At 44.1% G+C, this 14762-nt stretch overlaps 2 protein-coding genes across 2 annotated transcripts; one reads left to right on the top strand and one right to left on the bottom strand.

Annotated features, from left to right (window-relative positions):
• The first annotated feature begins 6 nt into the window (after positions 1–6).
• Positions 7–2544, top strand: PIH1D2 (PIH1 domain containing 2). The gene is made up of 5 exons (XM_080631795.1): positions 7–227; positions 310–433; positions 708–953; positions 1488–1753; positions 1868–2544. Exons 1-5 carry the CDS (start codon positions 60–62, stop codon positions 2012–2014), a joined length of 951 nt encoding a protein of 316 aa, XP_080487921.1. The 5' UTR covers positions 7–59; the 3' UTR covers positions 2015–2544.
• Positions 2545–2629: 85 nt separating this feature from the next.
• On the bottom strand, positions 2630–12534 carry DLAT (dihydrolipoamide S-acetyltransferase). The gene is made up of 14 exons (XM_080631794.1): positions 12157–12534; positions 11523–11624; positions 11098–11222; positions 10826–10979; positions 9709–9835; positions 9150–9337; positions 8472–8634; positions 8172–8239; positions 7327–7419; positions 7128–7235; positions 6470–6585; positions 6029–6191; positions 5742–5878; positions 2630–5019 (listed from the first exon to the last, which is right to left on the bottom strand). Exons 1-14 carry the CDS (start codon positions 12388–12390, stop codon positions 4890–4892), a joined length of 1908 nt encoding a protein of 635 aa, XP_080487920.1. The 5' UTR covers positions 12391–12534; the 3' UTR covers positions 2630–4889.
• Positions 12535–14762: the final 2228 nt, after the last annotated feature.

Raw genomic sequence — 14762 nt, 5'->3', positions numbered from 1 at the left:
CGACGGACCCGCCGAGCCCCGCCCTTCCGGCGGCCGTTGCTAGGCGACCAGAGGCGGCCATGGCGGGCGCGGCGCTAGCGCGGGCGGCGCAACTCTGGTCGCTGCTGGACGAGATGGCAGAGAACGAGCCCCAGGCCTACCGCCGGCTCCTGCAGCAGCAGCGCGCTGAGGCCGAGCTGTTCTGCGCTCTCCCGGAGCCTCACCTGTGCCTGCGGGCGAGTCCCGCGGTGGGTGCGCGGGGTCGGGGTCGCGGCCTCCCGCCCGGGTGCTGCGGGGCAGCGCGGTGAGGCGCGGGTCGGTCTCTTGCAGGGTGGCGTCGGGAGGCCGCTGTTCATCAATGTCTGCAGCTGGAAAAGGGTCCCGGCACCTAAAAGCCCCACTGACCCCACACCTGTCAGTGCGGGGCCGCTAGAAGAAGTATCTGGCGAAGGAGGTACGTCCCGAAAGAGTTGCGCCTCGCCCCGGATGCGTTTCTTCCTGCACTACTGCATTGCGTGGCGGTCACACGCAGACTGTCGCTGTAAGAGGGGGTGGTGCTGTGCCGTCGCCAGGTCTTGGCTCGGGGTGTTTCTCTAGATGAGGTTGGTAAGTCAGCTCTGCCCAGATGTCACGAATTAGTTTCCTTTGCTCTTCAAATCAAGTGACTATAAAGAACATTGGCGCATGGTGCCATAGCAATAATTCTGACACATAACTTACTTTTATAGACCTTTACAGGATTATAGATATTGCATATAACCCAGATGTTCTTCAGAGGGGACGAGAAAACCCAGAGAAAATGGAGCACTTGATCCATTTGACACTTAAATTTGTTGAGGAACGATGCAACCTTACTCTTTCTCATTTGTACACCATTGAACCATTCAAATTGAAGGGAAGCCTGGAAATGATGCAGCAACGTCTGAGAGGAAGGCAGAGACCAACTCCACATACCAGTCAGAACACAAAGAAGGGTATGTAGAGATATGCAGTCGCTTTTCTTTGACCTATTAGATTCTCCAACAAATTTACTCAAGCCTCATCTGTAACCCAGTTCTTGCCTTAAGCATAAACCAAACACTTCCAAGTAAGAAGTATTCATACCAGACAGTAGTTTAACCCTGCTGGCCTATTTGCATTTATCTCTGGTGTTTTACAACTGAGAAAACATAGTGACACTGGAACAGCATATTCCCTTTTTTTTATATCCGCTAAACATGGGAACTCTCTTAGCATTTAATCCTTTGATGTGCTTAAGTTTCTTTTGCCCTGACCTGAGTAAAAGGGATTGCTGCTGTAACTAGTAGTCTGAAAACAGTAACTTTTAACCCCCTGGCAATATAATGTAATTGTGGGCGAAGGAAAACTGCCAGTAACAGCCTTGAACTGACAGAACTGTTCATGCCAATTAGTTACAGTTAAAACGTTCATGATGTATTTGTCAAGCATCATAACATTACACTTCCCTAACTGAGTGATACGTGTGAAAAATTTCCTTTTCTTGAAAGAACTAACACTTGATGAGCTGCTACACACTGTGGAAGCTGAGGACTGCAGCAATGCTTCGGTCCTGCTGAAGGAAGAACGTGTGATGCAGTCTAAAGGGCATCTGATAGAGGAAATTGCTAGCACTGAAATGCCAGAGCAGCTCAGTACCCCTGTCTATGAAATGATCACTGTCAAGGATGCAAACAAGAAACCACTCAAAATTGAACTCAGAATTGAATTGCCTAAGGTTAGCTCTGTTTCTGAGTGCGATCTGAGAATTTCAAAGGTAAGCTAGCAGAAATAACAATCCTGTTTTCTGTCTAGTATCCAATTCCTAGAAACGCTCACTGCTTATTCGTTGTCAAATAGTTAATCAAGTATTTTAATTTTCTTGGTTCAGGATGACATAGTCATTGAAGTCCCTGGAAAATACAAATTACAACTACAGCTGCCAGAATTGGTGGATGAAGAAACAACTACAGCGGTATTTAACAAAGGAAAACAGATACTGTTTATCACAGTGCTGGTTGCCAAGCCAGATCCTTAAAGACTGCATTCTGTCCAGTTCATGTTCACAGATGACAGAACAAGAAAAAAAGCTCAGAATGAGAATCTTAACTTTTAGATGGTGATGAGTTGGGTTTCTTTAAATTGACCTTCTGATCTTCAGGGGTGAATACCTCGAATGCATGTAGAAAAGGAAGTCTGAAGGAACATTAACACCACAGAAGTTAGGACAAAAATAAGTTAAAAGATTACAATTATTCAAGGAGTGACTTGAATACGTTAACAGCTGTAGTAAAAGACCATAAATGCATACATGCTTTAGTACATCATTCATTTTGCCTTAAGGTACAGCAGTTAACAGTTGTGAACTGTTTTTGCTGAATAAACTGATTACTGGATAAACACGGTTATTGCAGGTCTCACATGTGTTTAATACTGGAACAACCAGCAGAGGCGTGTCATACACAGTTCTACAAGTTGCCCTGCATGGTGTTCTCAGTCTCTTTAGGACAATCCCTGCTGATTTTAACAGGAATAGGCTTTGTAGTCACTGAATATGCTTGACCTCAGCTCTTACTGGTTTTGTAATCTCTGAATAAGAGCACAACAACCAGACCTATTCTGTACCATTCAAAACAACATCTATAGATTCAAAGCTCAGGAATGCTTGGAGTGAAGCTAGCAACCAAAAACAATCTTGCAGCACTTCAACTAGGAAAAGCCACCTGCATTATTTTACAGTAATACACAAAATACAAAGTAATACAAAGCAACACAAAGCAACTTCAAGGATTACTAAGCATGACTAGAACTGGCAAAGGGACAAACAAAAGTTTAAGTGATCTTATTTTCATGATTGATTTGGTAGCATGTCATTCTTATGGCTTACAACACATGCATTACAACCATGCTTCTGTACTGATACTCATCAATCAGAAATGGAAACAGACCAACTGGTTTTGTGCTGCAACTTTAAAATACAGGCTGACGGAAGTGCAGTTAACTCCTAGCTTTCCCCATTCTGTTTCAAAGAGACTTCTGGCTGCATTGAGACACTCTTCAGTGGTTATAGTTGCAAGTTCAAGGTGAAATTCCACCACTGCATGAGCTGAGCTGGCCTGTTGCAGGATGCAAGCAGGACCAGAAGTCACTATCAGCACTCAGTGCACAAGCATGGGCAGGATTTTTTGAGTTGCAAGTGCTCCAGAGTGAAAGGTCTCTGTAACCAGAATTTGAGGGTACACTGCAGCAAGGAAGCCAGGAAGATTCAAGTTCATTGCCACATGATACTGATAAAGCATGTATTGTTTTGGAACATTTGTAATTACAATTTAAGGTTAATAGGGTGAGTTTCATGATCAGACTGATAGTCTAAACAGCTCTGATTCTGCTATAGCAGTACAGTAAGCCACACACAACTGAATACAAAAGCACTGGAAGATGTTTTAGTAGTTGTCAATTCCAAACATTTAATAGAACATAGGTTCACTAGAGCAAGTCTGGAACCAAGATATTTTAGAACATTAAAGAAAAGCTAAACCTTTAATGCATCTTTTTGCTTAAGCCAGGCATGAAAACCAGGTATCACAGCAACCAGACATTAAACAGTTCCCACAAAAATATTTAATTTCCATAGTATTTTCTTCCAGTATCTTTAGTGAACGTTGCAGAACTTTACAGGAGACAGTACTCAATGCAATATACAGAACAGCTTAAACTTTTTCTTTCCTTTTTTTAGACTTCTACCCCCTTGTAATTCTCCTGGACACTTTGTAATCGCTTACACAGCCATCCTTTTCACATTAAGATTTCCATGTGGAAAATGGAGCTTAAGAATGTTCAGCACTGCACCCCTTTCAGGACACAATGACTGGGGCAACACACAAGTCCAACAAACTATCGAAGCATTTTACATACAATATACATATGGTAGCACATTTTGCAGCCTACTGAGGCTGGAAGAACATAGACAATTCAGGGCAGAACCACAGTACCAGTGACTAACTCAGAGATTCCTGTGTCAGAATGCCTGGAAAAAAATTCCAAACATTTGAGTCATCACAGGACTAATATCCACTGATGGGATTATTAGGGTGTGTGATTTGCCTATATTGGGTTCCAGCACACAGATTTTCTTAAACATTCTGCAAAATGGTTACTTTCCATGGCATCCTAGTCTGATATTAACAGGAGGAACAGCAATTAGAGTTTTCATACAGAAAGCACATGTAAGTATAAGTCCACAAGGAGACAAGCACTCCCTGTGGTATCTGAGAGCTGTGACCCCACAGATATCAGTGCTCTTTCACCTTAAAGTGCTCAAAAGGGATCACATAGCTGAGAAGGTCCAGACCAATGCCAAATTCCAAAGAGAGATTTGGAATGCTTGCACTTGGCCTTTGAGAAACTATTCCCGGGCGCTTCAGTCCCTTAGTGCATGTCGTAGTACCCATCCCAGCAGAACAGGACAGTAAGGGAATCCACCTTTTACTAACTTGTACGTTTCAGTTACCATCTCACCTGAACTCCTGTGAAGAGATGTTTATAATTCAAATTGCTAAGAACAGCGGTGATGAAACTGCTTGGTGTCCACTCCCCACCTCTCCGTTCACCCTAGTTCAGAAGCAGATGGCAGTATGCATACTGCCTGGATAACTTTTAAATCTGGGATGCTTGGCTCTGTTTTGGAAGAGTTTGCAAGTTAACTGTATAAAAATACAGTACAGCTGTAATATTGCTCTGAAAAGCACTTTTGCAAACTTTGTCTGTACAGACTGGTAATAACATTACCAGATAATATAATACATATTTAAAATAAAAAAGGAACTCTTTTAATAAGTCTGAACACTCACATCTAAATAGCTTGTTTAAAACAAAACACTGTGATCCAGAAAAACTTTGCTTGCATGGTTAAATTATAGCAGCATGGTTACTGGCTTTTCAAGGAAATTCTTGAATTCAGCCAGCCACTGTGCTCCAACTGCTCCGTCTACAACACGATGGTCACAGCTAAGTGTAACGGACATCATACTGGCCACATCAAATCTGAAAGAGGGAAGAAAGAAAAGGTTAATACAATCCTCTGCAAGTCAGTGCCAGTAACAAAGCAAAAATAGCTTTTATCAGGGAACCAGCAATAACAGTTGGTGCTTGGCTGCAGATGTTTCTCCCTTTGGACTTCTGAAAAAGATTACATCATACAGCAGAATCATATTAATTCCTTTTGTACAATTAAGAAACACATTTGTATGTTCCCTTTAGGACAGGAAGCTCATCTATCCTTGAATCACAAGAACAGCCTCACACAACTGAAGACAAACAGCCATTTTACCAAATAACCTTGAGCTTCCCCATGTGTCAGTGACAGACTGTTAACACGTTTAAGTAATCGAAAACATTCCTCTGGATCTACACAAGTTCAATCTTCAACCAAGGCAATGTTATATACAAGATATGTGAATTATAATCCCTCCCTTAGGTTTTCCTTAAATCCAAATTTTAATAAGTTGTTAAAGAGGAACAGGTGCCTAAACTGTTGTGGATTCCAGACTAGGCCTCAAAGAAACAGCCTCTCCTTAACTTGCAAAGAAGTTGCAAGAAAAACGTATGGCAGGTCATTCATTCATCAGTCCCTGCATTTCTCTTTAACCTGTGTGACCCCTTTATAGAAGATCTCACTGTACTTCAGAAGGTCATGAAAGCAGTATATCAACTTTTTGAAATCAGAAGTTCAGATGCACAGAATGAGGAATCAGATGCACACCTACCCTTTCTCATTATCAGCTGGCACTAGCCTTTTCTCTGAGGAGCCAACTGCAAGGATGCAGGCTTGAGGTGGATTGATTATAGCAGAGAAATTCTTAATCCCATACATTCCTAAATTGGAAATTGTGAAAGTGCCACCCTACAAGAAAAACACATTCATAGTCAAACTCACAAAAGCTATTTCACGTGGAATATTAACAAACATGGCTACAACATCACAGAATAGGTTTTGCTCATTCTGAACAGAAGTCAAGGGCAGTAATGTTTAACAGCAATTTGAGTTTCTCACCTGGAATTCATGAGGTTGAAGTTTACCTTCTCGGGCTTTAGCTGCCAAAGAAACCACATCCTTACTAATGGAAGCCAGGCCCTTTATATGTGCATTAAACACAATAGGGGTTATAAGCCCTGCAGGAGTATTAACTGCAACGCTAACATCCACCACATGATTTCTGCAAGACACAAAGGAGATGCTAGTTACTCTCTAGCATGGTAATAAGGACACTAATTTTCAGAACTGTTTGGACAACTCTAAATTAATATTAATTTTGCAACAATTATTTCATCTTGCACACTGGCCTTGGATGCAAAGTTCTTAGCACTTCAATAAAAGCCTCTCAACCTTTGCATTATGTCTGTTCCCCTGCCTCTAAATGCCAGCAGAAGGTCTGCTGGTTTGCCATGAGCCTACTGAACAAAGTTTCTGGCTTTGACTGTACCATTAACTTACTGTCTGATAACTGTGTCCATCCATGAAGAATTTGCCTCAGGCACCTTCAAGCAAGCCAGAGCAGAAGCTTTAATTATAAAGTCATTGACAGAAAGCTTAGTGTTACCTGAGACGATCTGTAAATAAAGAGATATGGAAGTGTCAGTTTGTCTCTTACACATTACCTCAGTTAACTTGGATAGTCACTGCCATGCATGCTTGTTTAAAGAAACTGTTAGAAAACAAAAATGCTACTTGTAAACATTAATATTTGAAGTGCCAAGATAGTTTAGGAGGTACCTCTTCTAATTTAAGAAGGTACAACCTTTTTTAATGTCTGGTTTTTCCCCAAACTTCACTTAGAATTATTATTTTGCTTAAATTTTCTACCCTTTTTATTCTTAAAACCTTTCTACCCTTTTGTCCAACTTCCCAGCTGGAAAAATTGGACAACACCAAGCAGAGTAAAGTGGCCTTATTGGGGAAGACAGAAATCAGTGCACAGTGCCTGGATAAAAAGTCTCATTCTATCACAGACAGTCCAGAAGTGAGGCAAAACAGGTAGAAAAGGCACTGAAAAGACCATTTTTTCTAAGACAAAACAGCATATCACCAAAAAACCTGTGAAAGAAGGCAGCTTTCTTCATGCACACACTCTCACCACGCCTAAATGCTTTACCTGATTGAGTTCTTTCCTTAGCACCAGTACTTCTCCCATATTTATATCAATAGAAAGGTAATAGTGAGGTATTGTTTGTTTAGACTGCATCAACCGCTGAGCAATGACCTGAGGGTATACAATAGAAGCAATCAAAATAAGTTAATTTGGAAAATTCAATACTACAAAGAATTCTCAGAAAGGAATAAAATCTTCTTACCTTCCGAATGTTGCTGATAGGGATATCTGTGAAGGTCCCCACTGGTGCTGCTGCAACTGCAGCAGCTGCAGGAACTGCCCCTACTGCTGGAGCCTGCAATCAGAGAAAGACAGCATAATTCATAGTACTATCCAAATATCAATTCTGCAGAGTAATTCAGTATGTGGGACAAGTGCTGAGGCTAAGCTGCCTCTTGCTTTAGAGCAGCAGATATTTCTACTCTCTAGCCTCACCTCTCCAGTATCCGCTAGGTTCTTTCTAAGACCTATATTTGATTATTAAATGTAGAACTTAAATCATTTAAGAATGCAACACTGATATACACTGCTATGAAGCTCCCAGAATAATAAGTCCTGCTAGATGGTTGTTCTGTGTACAGCAGATGTACCCTAGAAGGCACTCACAAACTGCACTCAGCCACATCCCCTCCAGCAGCACACAAAGCAACACTTCCATCACCTCATGTAAAAGACAAGCAATTGAGTAACAACAGATCTGTGGCAACCACAACAGCAGGTTCTTCCTTCGTAAGTATGGCTTTCATTCTAATTGCTACTTTCAGCAATCTGTTGGGACTGGGTTTACCTCAATTCATAACAACGTAGCAACAAGATGAAGGGTTGGGAGTACACAAGTTTTTTTTCACCCCAGTGAAATACCCAAGGACAAACAAAGGAAGAAAACTTCATCCATGTATCTGACAGATTAAACTTTACAACCTAACAGTCACCATAGCCCACATAGCGTCATAGTCCAACCAATCTCCATATAGTAACTGCATTTCTGTAGAGTATTTCCATCACTATAATCAAGTATCTACTCTTACAGATCTCATGCCTACTCACTGGAGCAACCTTTGATGGCACAAATGACTCGACATCTTTCTTTGTGATTCTGCCATCTGGTCCAGTACCTAAAAGAGCCAAAGAAAAACATAAGAGGATTTCAAGTATTTGCAACAGGGCATTGTTTCTAAAGGTACCAGTTTTAATTCAACAGAGAGAAGCTGCTTAACACAACCTCTGGCGAGGACAGCTGCCTAGTCAGGATGGTCCTGATAGGGAGGAAAGAAAAGAATAGGCAAGTATGTATGGAGAAAGACAGACACTAGACAATGAAAGTAAGGAAGCAGAAAGACAACCTACCTTTCACTTGAGCAAGCTCAATTCCTTTTTCTGCTGCAATTTTCTTTGCCAGGGGACTAGCCAGGATCCTTCCTTTCTGGGGAGGCAGCCCAGCTGTAGGAACCGGTGGAGCGGAAGGAACAGAAGGCTGAGGAGGAGGAGCAGCAGCAGGAGTTGCCACCACCTAAACAGAAGAATCAAAGCCATTAGCTTCGGGATCATTCAGCAAAGGCTTTGAAGGTACAGTAAGAGAACAGGACCATCTCATTACCAGTCTAGAGAATAACAAAAATAGTCACTAATCCGAAAGAATTTTCAGATTCAGAGAAGTTTCTCAGGGCCAGAAATTAAACCAGAAACTTCCTGGGAAGGAGGCCAACTAAGCTGAAGTATACACCCAAAAAAAGGGGCAAGCAAGTAACTTATGCTCCTGGTTTTCAAGGATAAGGCGTTAGAACTGGCACAACCAACGGGCTGGAGAAGACTGTAATGAGTAACTATCTGCTCCAGTTTTCGGAGGGCAAATTAGCAACTACTTCTTAGGTCACCTATCACCAACACGAGTCGGCCTTGCATTCATACAAACATAAATAATATTGTTGGAGCCACTGTCTCACACTGTCAAACCAGCAGAACAGGTCAGATCAGACAACTTCGTGGTCCCCATAACTTCTCTCACATTCTAAGAATTGTCCTTACTGGAGGAGGAGGGGGAGGAGGAGCTTGTGCCTTGATGTCCGTTACTGCAGTGGGCTGGTAGTCAGCAAAGGCTGGAATATCAGACTCTTTCTCCACAATTATGCAGAGAGCTGCTCCTAATGGCACGTCTCTTGTTCCTTCAGGCACTAAGATTTTTGCCAAGTAGCCTTCCTCCTGCACTTCAAAGCCTTAAGGGAAAGAAACAAAACTGGTTAAGTTCCTGATGCAGCTGAAGAGTTCCTTTAAACGCTGCTTCTAAAGACTTCGGTAACTAAAACCATGTCCTATATTTAGCAGGCAAGAGAATCCTTTTCAGTGCAACTACTAGGGAAAAATCTCCATGCACTGCACATTACTAAGAAGGACTGATGAAGAAATAGGAAGTGGTTTTAGTAGCTCTGATAGTTAGCTCTCCAATGGAACGAGAAGTTAACAAAACTTGTTTTGGTTGCCCCACAGCTTCATGTCCTGAGCAGCTAGAACAGTTAGCACACAGCGCACTCTAGATTCTCCTCTTTAAAGGGCACCTCATCCATTCTTGGCTTTGGTGTTGACTCACCTATTGTGGCTTTATCTGTCTCAATTTCTGCCAGTAAGTCTCCCTCACTCAATTTCTCCCCAACCTTCTTCTCCCATCTCTGCACCGTGCCCATTGTCATGGTAGGTGACAGGGCAGGGAGAGTGATCTGTGAAGTCAGAGAATACAAGAGGATCAGATTCTGGTCATACAGAAGGAACAGGAACACAGTTTTAACTCCTGACTAAATGATGCCAACCTAAAGAAGTAGCCAGCCTTTACTGCATCTGGCTCCATTACAGCAAAGAAAAGTGCTATCTCATATTGCTAGCTGGCTCCTTTCATCAAAGCCTAAGCAAGAAAGCAAGCAACAAAGAGCAAGTAACCTATATATCGAAATAATTATTACCGCCGTCACATTGGGAATGTCTTGCAGCTGCTATATGCAAAGCAAAAAGGAAGACTGAAGCAAGTTACTTTGTGACAAACAGGTTTGACCCCTTTAAAAGCTATACAGACTGATCTTCCAATAAACACTCAAAGACGTTGTAAGTTTGCACATACATACTGCTGTGCAACAATTACAGCACAGGTGAATACAGCTTCAGAGCAAAATTGGACAGATAAGGCGAGCAGTGTGAAATAAGCACATTCAGTAGCTAAAACACAAGCCAGATTAAGAACAATGGTAGGTGTATACTTCAATATCTAAGCAAAGTAAATAGATTATCCACAAAGACAAGTCATTATTAGTCACCCACAAACCCATCTGGTGTGTTCTCATCAGAGCATCAGAGACTTGAGTTCTGCTCCAAGATGTAAACAGGGTCTTCCAAGCTTATTCACACTTAGCACAGGGTCTTTTTATACCAGCACTATCCAAATAATGCTAATACAGCAGCTACCTTTTCTAGACTGCAAAACAATCCTAGAGACAAGAACCTCCTCTACTAGCAGCTGGGATGCTAACATTTCTGAAGAAGTTCACTGGGACCTCCCCTAATGCCTGTGCAACAATTCAAGTGGCACATACTCTTGCAACTGTAGCTAATAATTTCCCACTCCAAATAGTAGTTACGATAAAATGCCCTGGAGCTAGCAATGCCAAAGGCAAAAAATGAGTGCAACAAGCCTTAAATCACAAGCAATGCTCTCTTACCTGCATATGAGGAGGGTAAGAGCTGCCAGGAGCCTGAGAAGGCTGAGGTGGTGGTGAGGGAGCTGCAGCTTGAGGGGGAGGCACTGAGGTTGGAGGGGGGGCAGATGCTGCAGAATCTAGAGTATAATTTTTAAAGGCATCGACATGTTCAGGCCTAGATGAAAACACAGAACCGCAAAAGCAGTCAGATGACTGTCTCTTCAACCTTTCACACAGGCACCCAACAAGCCCCGAGAGAGAAAATTCAACTCAAAGGTTAGCTAAATACATACTTTTCTACGGTGATACATATTATGGCCCCAATAGGAACATCTCTTGTGCCTTCTGGCACCAGGATCTTGGCCAAGTAGCATTCATCTAAGCTCTCAAAGCCAACTGTTGCTTTGTCTGTCTCCACCTTTGAGAAAGAACATGATATCATTATGGCAGCAGAAAAGACGACATGTCCACAACACACACAGTTCCGGAAAAAATCACCCTGTGGCACCAATCCCAGGCAAGTACACTCTCAAACAGGTTAAGTGCTGCTCCTGCTCAGAAAGAAGAAAAGCAGCAACCAGTTTTGAAAGGCTGTCAGTCACTTGTTCCCAACAGCATCTGTGATCTTGAACCCAAGAGATGTGTTCAAGTGAGTGCAGAACCCAGGATGCACAGGTAGCTCATTAGAAATGCAGCACAGCCCGTGCTCCTAGAATACCTCTGCTATGAGGTCTCCTTCATTGATCTTGTCACCCTCCTTCTTCTCCCAGCGTGCAATGGTGCCCATCTGCATCGTGGGGGACAAAGCTGGCAAAGCCACCTGCGAGGAATAGGGCAGTGTTACAACCCAGACAGTCCTGATAATAGCAACCCCAAGTATAGGGCAGAGATAGATCCTCAGCACAGGCTGGAACAGGGGGCACAAAGGAGACTCTCTGCAAATTCCCAGCAGGTCATGACTGCCTCCGAGTTCCTGGTAAGACCCCAGGGCAAACCAATACTGGGGTGCTGAGATGGGGTTGACCAAGAAAAGGAGAAGCTATGCCAGGGGACAAAGGTACAGGGAAAAAGCACTAGTGGCAATGAAGGTGGTACCCATTGATAATGGAAGGACTCAAGGTAGTGGCAAGGGTATGACAACCGCGGGAGTGGGGAAGAAAATTGCAGTTTCCCCGAGGCAAACTGAGCTGTCCAAAACGAGACGCAGAAAATCAAAGGGCTGCTCCCGAAGCAGGGGGCCACACGAGTCTCTGGGGGGGCCCAACGGCTATCTGGACACAGACGCTATGGGGTGGGAGGGAGGAGAGGGGGCTGCCAGACTGCCTGGGACGGGGGGAAGAGGAACCTCTTACCTTCTGGTGTGCCGGGAGGCTGCAGCAGCGGCACGGGATGAGCCGAGGCCAGGCAAGAGGCAGCAGGAGCCCGCCGGGCCGCTGCACGGGGCCGCCCCACACCGGGCCGCGGCTCAGCGGTCCAGCCCCAACCGGCGGCCCGCAGCCGGCTCCAGCACCACTGAGCGCTCGGCAGTGCCCCCGAGGAGCCCCCGCCGCGCCCCGGGCCACTCGTCGTGCCAACACCCGCCACATGCTGCAGCCGGAGCCGGAACCGCGGCACCACCGCCGCCGCTCGGTGACCTCCGTCCGGGCACGGCGCCGCACAGCCCAGCGCGACGCTGCCGTAAAGCGCGGCGGGGCGGATTAACTGTGTAATGGCCGTGATGGAGCTGAGGGACCCGCCGTGCGCAGTGGCCTCGGGGCGGTTACACGGGGCCTGCAGCGGCCGGTGGGTGAAGGGATTGCTGCGTGGCTCAGGTCAGTGACAGGAGTCTGTCCAGCAGTGAGAAAGCGGGGCCGTAAGCGAAGCTGTACCCCGTATCTTTGCGCAACGCACACCCACAATTGCAACAGCCCCGCCTGGATTGTCCTGGTCGCTATCACATGGGCTCGAGTTTAGCCAGAGCCCAGGTCTGGCTGGAGCCACGTGAGGCCAGGACGTGTTCGGTGCCCGGGATGCAGCAGCGCAGGTTCCCCCAACCGAAGGCTGCCCCTTTGAAAGCAAGGTGTTGTACAAGGGGTTGGAACGCGCAAGGGCAAAGTGCTTAGCTGGCTAGCTCCATACACAGTAAAATCCCATCACGTACATTACTGCTGTTTTAACGTGTTAAATGATTAGGAGTGGCTGCTTCTAAGTGTATAGGACTCAGCCAGTTGCAGCAGTTTACACAACCTTGGGTATTGAAGCAGTGAAATTTGCTATCACCAAGGCAGCCGAGCAAAGCTTATGCATTCTGTGTTGTTTATGACAGTTTTAAAAGTAATATAAATGCAATTCTAAGTCTGTTCATCTCCCATGTCTCAGAAAGAATATACGCTTTCCTAAAACATTGTGGAAAAGTGATTAAAAATGTTTCCTCCGGTACCAACCTTAAGCAGTCTTTGATTTATGCACTGTATCCCTACCTGTGCCTTCTCATTTCAAAGCCATCTTCCCCTTCACAAGCACTGAACAGCCTCAGTTTGCAAACCCTGTTTTATTGAGATAACTGGTTCATTAATCCAAGGATTACCCAGGCAGGTATGTCTGGTTCAGATGTACAGATAAAACTTCACTTTCCTAGAGAACAGGCTTCAGAATAGCTGCCGTAAGTGATGAATGCAAACATCCGAGTTTCAATGAAAACGTAATCTTACACAGAGCATGTATGTTACATAAGCAAGGAAAGTAAGTTTGAAGAAAGTCTGGACAAAAAAAAAGATCAAAACCAGTGAAAAACGTGAGTCCTGGGTATGATATTAAGAACACAAACCCATTGGAGTCAGTGTTATAGCGAACTGATTTAGTGCCAAACTGACTTAAACCACAACATCTTTTGCCTTTATCAGAGAGAAATATATAACCAACAGCTTTTCCACCTGATACTTCTTATCCCTATGCCTAACATTTCTTACCTCCTCCAGACCCCTTTCAATCAATGCAGCGGTAAAATGTCTGAAGGAGGCTGCTGCATCAATACAGAAATAAAGGTGAACCCAGACTGTGTATGGGATATGGGGTTTCACCGCAGCAGCCTTCCAGCTTCAGTGACAGCAATTCCATCTTCGCTATCACGGAGGGGAGCTGCGTATAGGAACCCAAGAACAGAGCACTGGTATCAGTTCTGTCTCAGCAGATACTGATAGCATCTTCTTGTTGTCTTTTGTCCTAGCTTACATGTGGCATTAGCATGGATGAAAGGCACATGACTGCCACACTTAAAAAGCAAGCCTTTTGCCCAGTCTTGCTCTTTCTCAAATAGAGCTCATTGTTGCTCTGGAGAACATGTGTTTCCAGATAAGGTTCAGTCCTTGGCTCTCTAGTGGCAGTAAGCGTATTAAATGTGACCATGGTTAGTTATCTGAGCTGCTCTAAGAAGAAGAACAGGTTGTCTACTGTATCAGATAACAACTTTTTTCTTCATGGGAACACTGAATAGCTAGGGGCAAGGATTGAAGACTTATCCATTAGAAGCTCTGATCATATCAACAGCCTCCTGTGTCTTCAGCGCTCCAAAACCAAACTGCTCATCTTTCGAGTAGCAGAGGGATACGGAACTGGCAACTACAGGCCTTGAAAATGGTCTTAATTTTCTCCATAAAACTGTAGCCTGGGTGCATGGCTCTTGCCAAAATAAAATTGGTGTGTAAAACCTGAAGCAACAAACACTTGAGAAAAATTTGCTGTTCAAATACAATTGATTTCAGTATAGCAACCCCATGCTCTCTTTATGAACACACCAGAGGTCATGCAACAAAGAAACTATATCCAGGCAAGAAGAAAATCATTGTTTCTTTCCAAACAGATGTATTCCCCCCCTGCAGACCACTGATGAACTTGTTAGTTGATGAACTTTCCTACTGCTGTCTGTAAGCAGAATGCCACCATAAATTGTCCAGAACAGGAGGCATGTTGTGTCGTGCCA

Source organism: Psittacula echo, assembly GCF_963264785.1.
Source record: "Psittacula echo genome assembly, chromosome: 18".
Classification (NCBI taxonomy): domain Eukaryota; kingdom Metazoa; phylum Chordata; class Aves; order Psittaciformes; family Psittacidae; genus Psittacula; species Psittacula echo.
The sequence above is the reverse complement of the archived record's forward strand: the minus strand, read 5'-3'. Positions and strand labels throughout refer to the sequence as shown.